Source organism: Psammomys obesus, unplaced genomic scaffold, assembly GCF_907164565.1.
Source record: "Psammomys obesus unplaced genomic scaffold, mPsaObe1.curated_primary_1811, whole genome shotgun sequence".
Taxonomy (NCBI): Eukaryota; Metazoa; Chordata; class Mammalia; order Rodentia; family Muridae; genus Psammomys; species Psammomys obesus.
The window spans coordinates 26,106,246-26,124,033 of NW_026596069.1; the positions used below are offsets into that span (position 1 = coordinate 26,106,246).

Below are 17,788 nucleotides of genomic sequence, written 5' to 3' on the forward strand. Positions count from 1 at the left end.
GCTCAGATGGCAGAGGCAAGGATTAGTCGCCACACATGAATTTGTATAGTGAATTCTAAGCTAGCAAGGGCTTCAAAGTACCACCTTGTCTCAAAAGGCTAAGAAACAAGCACAGAGATGAAGTAATTTAGATAACGAAGTGATCAATTTTTTGTCTGTGTGTGCTGTGTTGTCTCTTTTAGTGAATGGAATTCCCTCCAGAAGTCCCAGATTGGTTGCTTCTATGGACGATTCTGTAGACAGTCTGTTGCAGCGGATAGTTCAACATGATGAGCAAGAGTCTGTGGAGAAAAATACTGATGACTCAATTACAACTGTGTCTATACCACCTTCCTCCAGTCCAGGCCATAGCTACAGCAAAGAGCGGACCCTAAGTAAATCAGACAGCCTTCTAGTGCCTGCAATCCCAAGTGACTCTGGTAGTAATAATATTCCACTCCTTTCTGAAAAGTTGACAAGTAGATGTTCCCCTCATCATATCAAGAGAAGTGTAGTTGAAGCTATGCAGCGTCAGGCTCGGAAAATGTGCAATTATGACAAAATCTTGGCCACCAAGAAAAACCTGGATCATGTCAATAAAATTTTAAAAGCCAAAAAACTTCAAAGGCAGGCCAGGACAGGAAACAATTTTGTGAAACGCAGACCAGGTCGACCTCGGAAATGTCCCCTCCAAGCTGTGGTATCGTTGCAAGCATTCCAGGCTGGCCAGTTTGTCAACCCAGAATTGAATGAAGATGAAGAAGTAGCACTGCACCTGAGTCCAGACACAGTTACTGATGTGATCGAGGCTGTGGTTCAGAGTGTGAACCTTAATTCAGAACATAAGAAAGGGTTGAAGAGGAAAAATTGGCTGTTAGAAGAACAGACTAGGAAAAAGCAGAAGACAGTACCAGAGGAAGAAGAACAAGAAAACAATAAAAGGTAATTTCTTTCTTAAGATATTATGATATGAATAAGAACAGTCTAACTTTTATATTTTATTGTTTATTTTATGTGTATATGCATGCATGTTATGGCAGGTGTAGGCAATCCCAAAGACAACCTATAGGGTCTCTCCCACAATGTGGGTCCCAGGTATCAAACTCGGCTCATTGGGCTTGTCAGCAAGCCTCTTTACTGATGAGCTATCTCCCCAACCCCAGCCTAAGTATCTCCAAACTGTGATGTATCTATGTAACTAGATCTTAAAACCTTCTGCTTTTTACTATGAAAGTGGTTTGGTTGAGGTGCTCATGCACGCCAGTGATTCTAGGCTAAAGGAGAATGATCTGGAATTTTAAGGTCAATCTGACCTATACTAACATTGATTTGTAGGCCACCCTAGGCCACGTAATATAGCTAGACCCTTTCTTAAACAAATGACCAAAAAGCATTTTTAAATGTAAAAAGTAAAAGGGGCTTAATATTCAAAACACAAAATGCACCTTTAGGAAATGAATTTAAAAGTCTGTTGTGACATACAACCAAAAGAAACTTTTTATTTTTTAGAGACATTGTCTTACTTTATAGCCCTGGCTGGCCTATAACTTATGTAGACCAGGCTTGCTTTGACCTCATAAAAAGGTCAACCTGCTTCTGTCTCTCAGGTATGAGTATGTGCCACCATACCCAGGTTCAATCCATCAGTAAGTCCCTCCTTCTCTCTCTCTTCATTCCTGTGTCTACCTCCCCCACTCTTGTTCTCTTACTCTCCTGCTCTGTGTGTGTTTGTGTTATTTTGTTTTCTGCTCTATAGTTTTGATGTTGCTGAGACAGAATCTCATCATAGCTCCCTATACTCACCTTTGCCTCCCAACCCCCTAAAAACTAACATCCTGCTTGCTATTTTGTGGCTTTGACTACTCAAAGTACTGCTTATCAATGAAATCATACAGTGTCTTTTTGTGATTTATTTCACTGACTATGGTGTCCTCCATTAGACTCTTTTAGGTCTGTTTCCTTTTCTTAGTCCTGACTTTTCCACTCACATGCTAAGTACCTACCCTTTTTCTGAGTCATTACTGTCAAGCTCCAAACATGATTTTGATACATTTCCATGAAAAGACTTTATACATTACTGCTATGAAGAATTCATATATGTGATAGGATAGCAGAAAACATTTGTTTTTTGGCAAGGAAATGAAATACGATTTCAGACATAGAAGTGAAAACATTGAGCTGGTAAGGATATCAGTGAAAAAATAAGTCTCCTACCAGTGAGATATATTCTGTTTATGCATAACTTGTTTAACATTTGAAATAAATGTATATTAATAGGCTAAAAAGAAAATTATCATATTAATAGATAAAGGAAAAATTTGACAAAATTTAAATTGTATTCACAATTTTTAAAAAAAAGTATTAACTGCCTGTTACTCAGGCTATGGGGAAATCCAGTGCTTATACATATGCGGGTACATTAATTAAAAATAAATTATTTTAATGAAAATAAAAACATTCTACAGCAAAGCTGGAAATGGTGAACCAACACTGTAATCCCAGCACTTTGACAGGAGTGGTTCTGAGTTTCAGGCCAGCCTGGGCTGCAGACTGAGACTGCGTCAAAAAACAAAACAAAACAAATCTAATAAGAGGGTCTGGGGACATGGCTCATGGTTTAACATGCTTGCCATGTAAGCATAAGGACCAAAGTTCAGAAACCCATGGAAATGCTAGATAGCCCACCTATAATCCCAGTCTTGAGAAGGTAAAAACAAGGGATCCTCAGAGCAAGCTGGCCAGCAAGCTACATTCATTTCAGAGTGTTCTGGGTTAGACTGAGAGGTGGAAAAGCAATTTTAGATGATTGCCCATATCAACCTCGTGACTACACATACTCATATTCACAAAAAAATAACATGTATATACACATACCCCACACACAAATACATGAAAAATGGAAGAGGGTCTAGAGAGATGGCTTAGGAGTTATAGAAGTCAGACTTTGTTGATAGTTTGGAAAGCTTTCAGATGTCATAACTTTCCAATGTTCTATACAGATTGAGGGAACTGTCCATCAAAAATCCCAATTGTATTTTACAAAAATTGGAAAATACAGCTTGGTTGGTAAAATATTCCTGTAATCTCAGACATCAAGAGGCTGAAGGAAGAGTATTGCCTTAAGTAATGGCTACCCTGAGTACCCTGAGCTATGTAGGGATACTATCTCAGGTGAATGATCCATTCTAAAATCCACATAGCTTTTCAAAGGCTGACAGGTAGCTTGAAGTAATATTGAAAAGGAAGGAAGCTGAAGTATTTATGCTTCTAAAGTTACACTGGGCAAAACTACAATATAGACAGACATGGAGAATGATGGGATAGATTGAAAAAGTTCAGAAATAAGTCATTATCTAATTACTTTAACAAAGATGCTATCAGCTGAGCATGATGGATCATGCCTGTTAGTATTTGGGAGGGTGAATCAAGAGACTCTGGAGTTCAAGGCTAGCGTTGGTTACATAGGCTTGAGACCTTATTTTAGAAACAAGACCCAGGCTTTAATCACTCAAACTGGAGGAGAAGGGAAAGGAATGACATTGCCATTCCCTCGAGAACTGATTGCGTTGCTAATGAGAAAACTAGATATCCATATGTAAAAAGTAATTAGACCTTTTTATCATATTTTTAAAGCTAAAAGTGGACCAAAGCTGGGCTTAATTGAGCTGGGCTCAGTGGTGCATGCCTGTAATCCCAGCACTTGGAAAGGCAGAGGCAGGCTGATATCTGTGAGTCTGAGTCCAGGAAAGGCTACGCAGAGAAACCCTGTCTTGAAAAACAAAAACAAACAAATAAAAGCAGAGCAAAGACTTAATCATAGGTTCAAAATTATATTTGGACAAAAGATTTGACATTGAATTTTCCAGTAATTCTGGCAACTAAAAATATAGATACCTGGCTTTTATCAAAATTTGTGTTCTTTAATGCACAAAGTATTTTCTGCATTTAAGAGCGTGATCAAGTCAGTGGACACACATTCCAAATATTTTTGGAATAAACTATCAGTGACTATAAAAGATTTCTGAAACTCAAAAAGAAAATAAAACACAGAGAATTGCCGAAGGAACTGCATAGGTATTTTCCCAGAGGGAATATACAAAATTATTCAACATGAATAATAAAATCACAAAGAGATACTAATACTGCATGGCCATTATAGTGTATATTAAATATATTGATTAGGGATAAAAGATGGAAATGTATTAGAGAATATACCGTGTCAAAGAAGCAGAGTAGACTAATGTTTATAATGCATTGTTTACAGCCAGACAGTGGTGGTGCACACCTTTAGTCCCAGCCCTGAGGATACAGAAGCAGGTGGATCTCTGTGAGTTCAAGCCAGCCTGGTCTACAGAGTGAGGTTCAGGACAGCGGAATTATGCAGAGAGAAACCCTGTCTCAAAAAACTAAATGGAAAAAAAAAAAAAAAAAAAAACAACATTGTTATATTAGACAAAAGACAGAAACACCAAAGTTTTGTCTGTAGATAAATGGTTAAATAAAATGGCAGTTTTACATGTAATGACATATTAGTTAGCTTTAAATAATAGTACTTCTAAAAAATTATTACTGTTGTATGTTGTACACATGGGCTTGTACAATAACAGCATTCATATAGAAGTCATAGGGCAATTTTGTGGAGTCAGTTCTCTTTATGGAAATCAAAGTCAGGTTATCAGGCTTCCACAGCTGGTGTGTTTACCTGCTTAGCCATCTTTCTGACCCTAGATAAACGTTTAAAAAGATGTAATGCAAGTGAAATAAGTCAGATGATCCCTGAGCATTAGGTGTAATACTTGTGTTGTAGATGTATGCTTTATGACTGTGCTCCATAACTTTTATTTTGATTAGTTGTGGCTTTCTATAATAGTCGCTTTCTGTTGCAAAGAGAGCTTTCCTTGGTGACAGGCGAGAGCTACACTTCCATGGGTAAAGGGCAAATACTTAGAGTATCCAGTGCCAGACATGATTTCTTGTTGTGTCTCATTAGAGAGCTCTTGGTTACCATCAAGGTGACTGTCCGACTAGTGCACCCTTAGGGTTATCATGGGAGACTTGGCATTGTGGTGCACAGGCATCATACTGGAGAAGACTGTTGGTTGTGTCCCTCCTTTGGAAGAACTTGCAGATAGAAAGTATCATACATCAAAATTAACACACAAAATCTGTATGTTTCAGTGAACCTTCTATGCAGTTAGAGTAGCTACGGAGCTTCACATTCGGTTTTACACTTTGGTTTTTTTCTTTTTATTTTCTTTCTTTCTTTTTTTTTTTTTTTTTTCAGGGGTGGGTGGCATGGTAACCCTGGCTGTCATAGAACTCACTTCGTAGTCCAGGCTGGTCTTGAACTCAGACACCTACCTGCCTTGCCTCCCAAATGCCAGGAGTAAAAGCGTGCACCACCACTACCCAGGGGGTTTTGCACTCTCACTCTCAAATATATTTTTATGTATTTACCCACCCCCCCCAAAAAAAATCCCAGAATAACAAAATGTAAGAGCTAAAACTAGAAAAACTATTAACTTTGTATCATCTTTCATAACTCATGTGTTCATTGCCTCCCCTCAGTCCGTTTTCATCACCTTGTATTTGCCCTTTCTTTTTCTCCTCTCAACATGGTATACTGCACTACATGTACATTTGTATACATATAAACGTATATATTACAGGCGAGGATTCACATATGAGGAAGAACATGACCTTTATGTTGTATACTCTAAAGTTGCCCAATTTTCTAAATATTTTATAATTACATTTTTCTTTAATGCTTAATAGTGTTCCATTTTATATATGTACCAGGTTTTTATTATCCATTCATTTCTTGATAGACAACCAGGTTGGTTCTATTTCCTTGCTATATTGAATACAGTAGCAATAATCATTGAGGTGCTGCTGTCTCCGTGATAGGATATGGAGCCTTCTGGGTATGTTCTCAGGAATAAAATAACTGGGTCATATTGTAGTCCTGTTTTTTATTTTTTTATTTTTATTTTTTGAGGAATCTTTAAACTTACGTCCACTGTGACTATTAATTTGTACCCCCACCGACAGTGATAAAGGTTCGTCTTTTCTCCACAATTGTCTTTCTCTTTGACATTTGTTGTCAGAATTTCTTGATCATAGATAGGCAAAGTAATATTTCACAGTAGTTTTAAATTGCTATTGCTGGCAAAAATGTTCTTACATTCTGTGGGTTGTTTCCTCTGCTCATTGATTTGCTGTGTATAAACTTTGTCTTGGGGCTAGTTCCTGTGCAATGTTTGTTCTGTTCAGAAAGCAATTGCCTACCCAGTGTCTTAAAGGATGTTCCTTGCTTTCTTCTAGACCAGTAGTTTTCAACGTTCGTGCTACAACCCTTTAATACAGTTCTTCATGTTATGGTGACCCCCAACCATAAAATTATTTTTTTTTGCTACCTCATAACTGTAATTTTACCACTGTTATGAATCATAATGGAAATGATATACAGGATACCTCCCCCCACCTCAAGGGATCATGAACCGCATTTTGAGAACAGCTTTTCTAGGCATTTCAGTCCTCCAGGTTTTAAATTAAGGTCTTTGATACATTTAAGTTGTTTTGTTTGTTTGTTTGTTTGTTTTCTGTTTTCGTGCCAGATGAAGGACACCAGTCTAATTTTATTCTGTGCGAGCAGATAAGCATTTTTGGCAGCATCATTTCTAGAATAGGCTGTATTTTTTCAGGGTCTGTGTTTACTTAAGTGGGTGTAGCTTGTTTATTTTGTCTCTTTATTTTATTCCACTGGTCTACCTTTAGTTTTATGGCAGCACCAGGCTCTTTATTACTACACCTGTATAGTGTAAGTTGAGGCCTGGTATCGAAATGCCTTCAAAACTGTTCTCAGCAGTGTTTTGGCTATTTGTGGTCTTTTTTGGTTCCATATAAATTCTTGTATTTCTTTTCTAAACCTGTGAAATGTGATATCACAATTTTTATTAAAACTTGTAAATTAATTAATGGTAATATAGCCATTTTCCCAGTGTTCTGCCAATTTCAGAGCATGGAAGGTCTTTCACTATCTCATATCTTCTTTGATTTTCTTTTTCAATATCTCGAGTTTTCATTTTAGAGATCTTAGTTAGGGTTATCATTGCTGAGATGAAATACCATGACCAAAGCAACTTGAGAAGGAAAGGGTTTATTTGACTTACACTTCCACACTGTAGTCCATCATTGAAGAAAGTAAGGAGAGGAACTCAAACAGGGCAGGATGTTTCTCTGTCTCAGATATTCAGTAATGGGATAGATTAATTTCTAATTATCCTCAATAAGAGTACTTCACGTATGCTGAGACTTCAGATTCAGTTCCATGTCATAGTTCATCATCAAAAGCATTAACGGCAGGAACTCAATCAGGACAGAACTGGGAGGCAGGAGTTGATGCAGAGGCCATGGAGGAGTGCTGCTTGCTTACTTGCTCAGCCTGCTTTTTAATAGAAAGCACCACCCACCACCCAGGGATGGCACAACCCGCAATGAACTTGGCCCTCACACATCAGTCACTAAGAAAATGCCCTCCACGCTTGGCCGCACTCAGATCTTACAGAGGCATTTTTGGTTGGTTGGGGCTTTTTTTTTTGGGGGGGGGGGATGTTTGTTTGAGACAGGATTTCTCTGTATAGCTCTGGCTGTTAATGGAACTTACTCTGTTGACCAAGCTGACCTGAGACTTGCAGAGATCCACCTGCCTCTGCCTCCTGAGTGCTAAGATTAAATGCTCTGCCACCACTGGGATTTTCTTTTTCTTTTCTTATTATTCTCTCACATTATATCCTGACTACAGTTAACTCTTCCCAGTCTCTTCCCTCTACCTTCTCTCTCCCTGAGGTCAACTCCATCTGTTCCCTTAGAACAAAACAAAGCAGGGCAGGGATGTACTGAATATGGTGTACATATTTATACAATTTTAGACTGGGCACAAACCCTCATATCACAACTATTATTTTCCTTTTTGTTTCATTTTTTGTTTTGTTTACAGAGTTTCTCTGTGCAGCTCCAGCTGCACTTGGACTTGCTTTTGTAGACCAGGCTGGCCTCAAACTCAGAGGTCCACCTACCTCTGCCTTCCTGAGTCCTGAAAATACAGTCATGTACCACTGCCCCCAGCTTGAAGGCATCTTCTTAATTGACGTTTCCGCCTCTCAGATGACTTTAGCTTGTGTCAGGTTGACATAAATCTATCCAGCACAAAGTCTTCTCTTACATACATTCCTAAATATTTAATTTCTTTGGAGGTGTTTGTTTGTTTAGACAGCATAGTGCTGGCTATTCTCAAACTCACTATGTAGACCAGGTTGTCTACTGAGATTCTCTTGCCTCTGCCTCCTAAGAGTTGTGATTAAAGATGTGTGCCTGGCTTGGAGTTCTTTAAATAAGATAATTTTCCTAATTTATTTTTGTGAGAGTCCATTGTTGGCATATATTATATATGAGGGATTTAAAAAATATGTATTGACTTTGTACCCTGTAAAACAAGTTAGGAGTTGGTATGCAGTCTCTTTTGAAGGTTTGATAGAGCAGCAGTGACTGGTCTTGAGCTTTTCTTGGTTGAAGGGAGGCTTGTGACTACAATGTCTATAGCATTGCTCGTAATGGGTTTCTTTTAAGTTACTTATCTGTATTTAACTGTTCTAGAGATGCACTTAGAAATTCTTCTGTTACTTCTCGGTTACCCAGCCTTTTAGTTTGTAAGCTTTATTTTACTTATTTATATTTTCCATATGTAGTTGTGGCTGTCTGGGAACTCATTATGTAGACCAGGCTGGCCTCAAACTCTCAAGAGATTAGCCTACATCTTTCCCAAATTCTGGGATTAAACAGATGTGTCACTACAGACCTGACCAGATTATCAATTTTCATAGTAATCTCTAATAACTTTCTTTATTTCATTGGAGTCTTCATAATGACATTATTTTATTAATTTATGTCTTCTCCTCCCTCTCTCTTTCTCTCTTTCTCTCTCTCTCTCTTTCTGTCAGATTAGCTAAGGATTTGTCCATCTCAGCTTTTTCAATGAACTGATTCTTTAGTTTATTTTTAATCTCTATTTTATTAATTTCTTCTCTTTCTTGTTTCTTGCTGTCTGCTGTGTTTAGGTTTTCCAGCCCCTTGAGGCATGTCGTCAAATTGTTTGCTGCCTCAAAAAATTAATTTTTTATTTTGTATGTATGGATGTTTTTTGCCTGCATGTTTGTGCCTGGTACCCAATAGGCTAGATGGGGAAGCTGTCAGTCCCTATGGGACTAGAGTTACAAATGGTTGCCATCCATCATGTGGATGCTGGCATGTGAGCCTGGAACAGCCATTGCACTTACCTGCTAAGCCTTGTCTCAATCCCCCTTACATATTTTGAAATACAAGCATTTGTTGCTATATACTTTCTTTTTAGGACTGCTCTGGCTGAATGACAGAAGTTCTGATAAGTTGTGTTTTATTGTAATTTGTCTCCAGGAATTTTTTAATTTCCTCTGATTTTTTGACCCACTGTTCATTCATTAAAATATGTTGCTTAGTCTCCAAATATTTTTGTGGTTTCTGTAGTTGCTCTTACTATTGATTCCTAGTTTTATCACTCTGTGGCCTGGTAGGACACAAGAAATTACTATTTCAATATTTTTGTATTTGTTGAGACTTGACCTGAATCCTATGATGTGGTTGGTTTTGAGGAAGTCCCATTTACTGCTGAGAAAATTGCATATTCTGTATCTGTTGGGTGGAATATTCTCTATATATCTACAGCAGTTTATCTACAGCAGTGGTTCTCAACCTGGGGTGTCACAACCCCTTTGAGGTTCACATATCAGATATCTACATTACAATTCATAACAGTAGCAAAATTGCAGTTATATAGTAGCACCAAAATAATTGGTTGGGGGGTCACTACAACATGAGGAACTGTATTAAAGGGTCACATTGGGAAGGTTGAGAACCACTGATCTGCAGTGTGTTTATCTCTGATGTTCCTTTACTTATTTTTATTTTGGAAAACCTGTCTAATTATGAAAGGGAAGCATTGAGGTCCCAAACTGATACTGTGTCAGGATCTTTAGTGTTTGTTTTTGCTCATCTTCCTAGTGCTGGAGGTAAACAGTTTTGTTGTTATTTTACTGAGAATTAAACTCAGTTCCTCATGCTTAGATGAAACAAGCTTTATCAACTGAGCAGTGTTTCCAGCCAACCTTCTTTTTTTTTTTTTAATGTACATATGTGTTTGTGTGAATGAATGTATGCCAGGTGAGCTCATGCTTGTGTAGGACAGAAGAGTTGGATCCCCTGTAGCTGGAGTTACAGGCAGTTTTGAGGTACTTTAGCTCCTCACTCTGGCATTAGAAGTAGACCTCAACATGCCTGACGCATGTCTGTGATATCAGTGCCTAGGAATGGGAGGCACAAGAATGAGGAGTTTAAGGCCATTATTGGCTGCATACCAAGTTCAAGGCCAAGACACTATATCAAAAACATAATATATTTTCTTCTTCTTCCTCCTCCTCCTGTTCTTCACAATAACATCTTCAAACTTTTTTTCTAGCTTTGTAGAAACACCACTTGACATTCCCAGTCCTCTTGAAACCCCGGCTGAACCTTCTGAACCTGAACGTACATTGCAACCTGTGCTGGCTCTCATCCCACGAGAAAAGAAGGCCCCACGTCCTCCAAAGAAGAAATACCAGAGAGCTGGGCTGTATTCTGATGTTTACAAAACTACAGAGTAAGTAGTAGTGACTGTAAACTTACATCTTCTACTCCCTATTATCCACCCATATTTTTATATAAAATATATTTTATAACTATAAAAATTACATTTGTATGTGTGTGCACGCGTGTATGATTATATATATATATTATATATAATACATTATGTATCTGTAGTATATACTGTACCTTAGCATTTGCTGGGCTATTAGTGCTGCACTGTGTTATAGGGTTTTAATTATCATTCTTGATGTTTAGTCTCTCTCTTCTAAGTTCCATCCTGTAGTTTGGATTCTTATTGTACCTTTTGTTGTTGTTTAAAAATAAGAAAGAAGGGGCTAGGGAGATGGCTCAGAGGTTAAGAGCAGTGGCTGCTCTTGGAAAGGTCCTGAGTTCAATTCCCAACAATCACATGGTGGTTCACAACCATCTATAATGAGATGTGGTGCCCTCTTCTGTCCTGTAGGCATACATGCAGAGAGAACACCTACACACATAATTAATAAATAAATAGATAGATAGATAGATAGATAGATAGATAGATAGATAGATAGATAAGTAAATAAATAAATAGATAGATAGATAAATAAATAGATAAATAAATAGATAAATAAATAGATAAATAAATAAATCTTTAAAAAAAAATAAGAAAGAATGCCAGGTGTATTAATGTATACCTGTTATCCTAGTACTCTGGAAGCAGAGGCAGGAAGACCGACACTTATTCAAGGATCATTCTTTACATAGTTAATACAGCTACATAGTAAGACTCTTCTTAACAAAACAAAAATGGGGAAGGGGGGGTTAAATAGCATTGTCTGTGTAAGTATAAATATGTTTTTAGTTTCATTGATTAAATCATTTTTCAAATGAATAAATTGACCTTCATTGTTTGAAGAACTCTATAGTTCCTTGATACAACTTGATAAGTACTCATTTGTTACTTTATTGCAATGGAGTCTGGAACTGGCTGTATAGACCAGAGCAGCCGCCCAGCTCTGTCTTGGTATCACAGGTGTGTACTCTGATTAGAAAGCTTTAGGCTGGCTGTGTAGTTCTCTAGGTACTTTTTTTTTATTATTATTAATTATTTATGTTTCTTACATCTTTTTCTCCCTGTTCCACCCCAATCCCTTCTAACACCCTAACACCAGATAAGAGAGAGAAAGGGTTAGTTGGAGAGGGGCACAATTCTTTTAGCTGCTTCCTGCTTGTTAGTTGTCAGGTTCCTTGAAGCCAGTCCAGTCCTTGTTTCAGGAAATCTCCATCTTGTCTCACAACAGCAGCCAGGGAGCAGCAAGGGGGAAGCAGGAACAGCGTTGTTTCTCTGTCACTCCACTCTCTGGACTCTAGCATTTATTCTCTCTCCAGAGTCCTCAGATTCAGACTATCTGCACCTGGCAAAGAGCTCCTCTCAGAGCCCGCATGAGGCAAATAGTCTGCTGCTGTGGACCATTTGATTCAGTAACACATCCCACACCTGGGACCAAAACAAAAACATGTTTATAGTTCCATTAGTAAATTGCTTATGCTGGAAGTCCAGATCTGATATGTATTGTCTCATAAACTGGACATGGTTGGGCTTGTCTATAATCCAAGCACTACAGGAGGTTGAGAAAGGAGGAGCAGGTGTTAAAACCCACAGATTGTGAACCTAGCATAGGCTTGCTCTTTCCACTCTTTTTTTTTTTTTTTTTTAATCCAAGAAAAATTTACCTGGCTCCAGGTATATATGCATGTAAAATAAGTATATATAAGAGAGGACACAGTGAAGCCACTAAACCGGACTACTTTGTGGGTAGAGAGTTTATTGGGAATCAGACTGCTAAGACTGTCTTTGGGGGCAGAAAACAGCAACTTGCCAGGAATGTACTCAGCTTTTGTATGATAGTCAGCAAGGTGCAAGCTGTGTTGATAACTGAGAATTTAGATGCCCTTGCCTGAGGGAGTTGGCCTTTGTGGTGGTTGGGGGGGGGGGGGAATAAGGGAAGTAGTCCTTTTCCTGGTAAACAGAGACCTGCCTATTGAGAATTGTGAGGGTTTGTTTTTAGATTTTTGTTTAAAATATCGTCACTAGTACTGCCATTTTGGAGGCCCACTTTGGGCCAAACAGTATATTAACCCAAGACATACTGATAGTGAATCATAATGAAATCAGTGTTAAAATTATCTTCAACTTCGGAGGCAAAAAGAGGTGGATCTCTGAATTCGAGGCCAGTCTGATCTACACACACACACACACACACACACACACACACACACACACCTTCAAAGGGCTGGAGAGATGGCCTAGTGGTTAGCACTTGCTGATCTTACAGAGAGACCTGAGTCCAGTTCCCAGCATCCAGTTTCAGGAGATACACTGCCCACTTCTGGCTTCTGCAAGCACCAGGCATACAGCTGACACCTGTGCTCATTGTGCTCATTCAAGCAAAGCACATACAAAGTAAATTTTTTTGTTGTTTTTTGTTTTTGTTTTATATGATCTGTCTGCATGAGTGCAGGTAACTATGAGCAGATGTGGAGGAAAGAGAACAAGTTTGAGGTGTGAATTCTGTCCTCCCACCTTAAGCTCCAGGGATTGAATTCAGGTAGTCAGGGCTGCAGACCTTCTTACCTAGATAGCCAGGGCTACTATTAAATCAATAAAATAAAGTAGATCCCAAATTTAAGTTGTTTTTGTAAAATTGTTAGAGAATTGTAACTTCTTTTAAAAAGGACTTTCTGAATTTTAAGATTATTTATTTACTTACATGTATTTACAGGTGCTTCCAGATACCTGCAGAGGTCAGAGGAGGTTCCCAGATCCTGTCCAGCTGCAGTTTTAGGTGCTGGGAACTCAGGTCCTCTAGAGAGTAGGAGTGCTATTAACCGCTAAGCCCTCTCTCTGGCTCCAGGGGGGTTTTAGTACATTTTTAAATTATTATTATTATTATTTTTTTTTTTTTTTTTACATTTTTTATTGAAAGGGGGCTGGTATATATGCATGATGAGGACAAAGGAGAGTATTCAGAAGTTGATTCTCTTCTTCAGCTGTACACTTCCCAGAGTTCCAACCCAGGTTGTCACTCTTGCTGGCAAGTGCCTTTACCCATTGAGTGATCTATTTTCACTTGACCTCAAGAATAAATCTAATTGACTTTCTTTCTTATTCATTTTCTCATCACAGCCCAAAGAGCCGATTAATCCAATTAAAGAAAGAGAAGCTGGAATATACTCCAGGAGAACATGAATATGGCTTATTTCCAGCACCCATTCATGTTGGTGAGTAATAAGTCTACATAATTTATTGAAGAAATTGTTTATTATGAATTTAGGGGAAGTACCTGTGTTCTTTGTTCTACTGGATTCAAGTTCTTTACCATTTATTTATAAGATAGCCCCAAGAATTCTCGATATAGAGATTTAGTTCAGTTGGTAGAATATATTCCTAACAAGAATAAAGCCTGAATTGGATCCCCACTACCACATGAACCAAGAAAATGAACCAGGTACAGAACATGCATGTGATTTTGGCATTCAAGGTGATGACAGGAGGGTCAGAAGCTCAGGGACATCCTCAGCCTGGGTTGTCTGGGACCATGTACACCAACCCTAGTTTTCATGTTTGTAAAATAGGGATTATCTAAGTAATGTGCATTATTCATTTTCTTCAAAATGAGAATCTTGAGTAAGTTCTCCTGAGGTACCCTTTGAGCTGAAATTAATCAGGCACAATCTTTAGATCTTATTTTTTATTATTTGTTTGGTAGTGGGTTTTTTTTTTTTTTTTTTTTTTTTTTTAAGATAAAGTCTTAGATGGGCATTCGTGGTACATACCCTTAATCCTAACACTTGGGGACAGAGGCAGGTGGATCCTTGATTTTGAGGCCGGTCTGGTCTACAGAGTTCCAGGACAGCCAGAGCTACATAGAGAAACTCTGTCTTGGAAACAAACAAACAAACAAACAAGAAATAATCTTATATAATGTAGACCAGCTTCAACTTGATACATATTACATTGAAGTCTCTCCAAGTTGTGGTGATATGTGTACACACCACTCCCAACCTTACTTTTTAGAAATTAATTACTATATCTGGCTCCAAGGAAAGGATCTGTGATCAGGGTAAGGAATGGCAGGTTGTCTTAGTTTCTTTTTCTGCTGCTGGGATAAATACCCTCAGAAAAGCAGCACGAGAGAGGAGGGATTGTTCTGGCTGGGTTCCTGTCATGGCCTCAGTCCATCAGTGCCAAGAAGTCAGGGCAGCAGGGGCTGTGCCAGCTGCCATTATGCTCCAGTCAGGAAGCACACGGAGGGGAGTGCTTGTCATTGCTCAGCTTGCTTTCTCTCATTCTGTATAGTCCAGAATTCCTTGTTTAGGAAATAGTTTCAACCACAGTTATGATTGGTCTTCCTACATTAAATTACTATGATCAAGATAATCTCCCAGGGCCTATCTCTCAGATGATTGTTCATTCTATCAGGCTGAAAATGAGCACTAGTGTCGTAACTCTGCCACTTGTCAACTTGACATCTGTACATGCCTCACTATCTCTTTTGCCCTTAGGTTCATTACCATGTTATAATGTAAAATACATTCAGTTCAACTTTAGAAGTCCACAAAGTTTTAAAATTTTGTAGCACATTAAAAATCAGTTTCTAACCAGCATGATGACACATGCCTTTATTCCCAGCACTTGGGAAGAAGAGGCAAGTGAATCCCTGTGGGGCTATGTAGTGAGACTTCATCTCAAAAAAAAAAAAAAAGTCAGTTTCCTTAGCTCCAATAAAGTAGAAAACAAGTTACATATACATATTTCCAACATTAACAGCACATTCCTGTTTTAAAAGAAAGGAACAAACAAACAAAGCAAAATAAAAATCTAGCAGAGCAAACAATAAATCTTACAATTCCATGTATGTCATTTGGGGTTCATAATGTAATTAACTGGGCTACGAAGGATGGGTAGCACCAATCCCTCATCTCTACTACAAGCAGCATGCTTAGATTCTTTTCTGGGCTGGCTCCATTCTATGGCAACTCCTCTCCAAAGTGGACATCCCATGGTCCTAGTATTGCCAATTTCCTGGAGTCTCCATTTCAGTGTAGGCTTCACCTTCACAGCTTGAAGCACTGGACTTCCAGGACCTCCTTGCAAAAATGCCAACCCTACAATATATTTCCTTGTCATAGCTGCTCTCTGAAATCACACAGAAAACTCTGTGACCCCTTCAGTCTTAACATCTTTCTTAACCCCAAAACCAGTAACAAAATGAAAAACACTGCTTAAGTCTTCTACTGTCTTGGCATCTAACCTGGCCCCCTTAGGCCAGCATCTGTAGCTTTTATGTGCCATCCTTAGGCACCTTCTTTTTTCTCTTATTTAGGCAGTTTTTATGTGCCTGAGTGTTTTGTGTCTTTGCACTGAGTGCATGCCTGGTGCCTGTGGAGCCCAGAAGGCATCAGATTTCCCTGGTACTGAAGCTACAGATGATTGTGAGCTAACATATGGGTGCTAGGAATCGAACTAGGGTCCTCTGCCAGTGCTCTTAACCACTAAGCCATCCCTCCAACCCCTTTTTACTGGTTTTCAAAGTGTGTGTGTCTTGGGAAGCAGGGTGAAGGAAGTTCATCCCACAGCATGTATATGGAGGTCAAAGGACAACTTTGTAGAGTTGGTTCTCTCCATATTTATATTAGTTCCAGGGATCAAACTCTGGTCATTTGGTTTACAGAAGCATGTTTTCCCATTTGAGCCATCTCACCAGCCCTGGGCAGCTGCTTTTGGGGAACAAGGAATCCCTTCAGCAGCTGTCTCTGTTTCATTTCAGGCTATCTTCCTTCAAATGTGCTTGGATCTTTACAGGGTGTAGCCTTTAGACAGGTGGGTTTTGCCCTCAGGACACCTGTGCTATTGTCCCAGTAGAGTACAGGAGCCTTCACTGCAGTGGTGCCAACCTCTTGACCAGTTGTAGTTGCTTTCTCAACACCAGTCTGATTCTCTCCTGCCTTGAAATTTGTTCCACCAAGCAAATTCAGTTTACTACTAATTAAAATTCAGTTTACTACTATTTAAAATTCAACTTCCTCAGATTCTTAGATCAGATAGAATTAAGATTCCAGCCAAATTCTTGGCCAAGATATTACATGAATGGTCCTTATTCCAGTTTCTCGTAAATATTTATGTTGCAATTCATAACAGCAAAATTACAGTTATAAATTAGCAATGAAGTAATTTTATGGTTGGGAGGCACCACGGCATGAGGAACTGTATTAAAGGGTCACAGTATTAGGAAGGTTGAGAACCACTGCATTTAAGGCTATAACAGTAGTAATATCTACTGTATTCAGCCCTGCAAAAATGTCCTCGTGCCTTTTATTCCAACTTGTAGGTGGTGCTTTCAAATGAACCATATCCTCATTTACCATAGTGCAGATCTGACCTACGGCCCTTCATTAAGGCAACCACATCTCTATTTACCTAATTTCAATTATTTATGGTTGTATGGGTGTCTTTGTGGGTTTATGTGAACCCCTTGTGTAAGGTGCCAGTAGAAGCCAAAGGACATTAGATCTCTTGAAACTAGAGTTACAGGAGGTTTTGTAATACCTGATATTGGTTCTTGGAACCAAACCTGAGGCTTCTGGAAGAACAATAAGTGTTCTTTCTTAGCTGCTGAGCCATCTCTATTTCCCAGACAAAGATAACCTGTGACCATTGTTTTTTTCTTTGCTTGTTTTGAGATACTCACTATCTAGTTCTGGCTGAACTGGAACTCAGTAGGAATATTGTCTGCCTCTGCCTCCCAAGAGATTAAAGAGATAAAAGGCGAGTGCCACAATCATTGCTAATTTAATGTACTTTGACTTACCTCTGGTCCCTGAACATCCAGGGCTTTACTAAGGCTTTCTCTCTATTCTGCTCTGACTCCATTTCAGTTGAGCCATCATCACCACTTTGCTTTCCATCTGTATTGAGAGGAATTGTATTCCATTCTCTCCATTCTGACTGCTGTAGATTTTGCTGCCTAAGAAAAAGTTGAACACAAGTTACATAGTTCAAAAGCAAGACTGCAGTCCTTGAGCTTGAGTGAGATGAACATCATCCACTTCA

At 38.7% G+C, this 17,788-nt stretch overlaps 1 protein-coding gene across 4 annotated transcripts in view; it reads left to right on the plus strand.

The window, feature by feature from the left end:
* Ash1l (ASH1 like histone lysine methyltransferase) overlaps positions 1–17,788 on the plus strand; it is a 118,202-nt gene that overhangs the window by 59,072 nt on the left and 41,342 nt on the right. For all 4 annotated transcript variants that reach the window (XM_055625649.1, XM_055625650.1, XM_055625648.1 and 1 more), the window contains 3 exons: positions 183–921; positions 10,529–10,708; positions 13,862–13,956. In XM_055625649.1, coding sequence (XP_055481624.1) covers positions 183–921; positions 10,529–10,708; positions 13,862–13,956 — 1,014 coding nt within the window. The remainder of the gene's footprint in view (positions 1–182; positions 922–10,528; positions 10,709–13,861; positions 13,957–17,788) is intronic.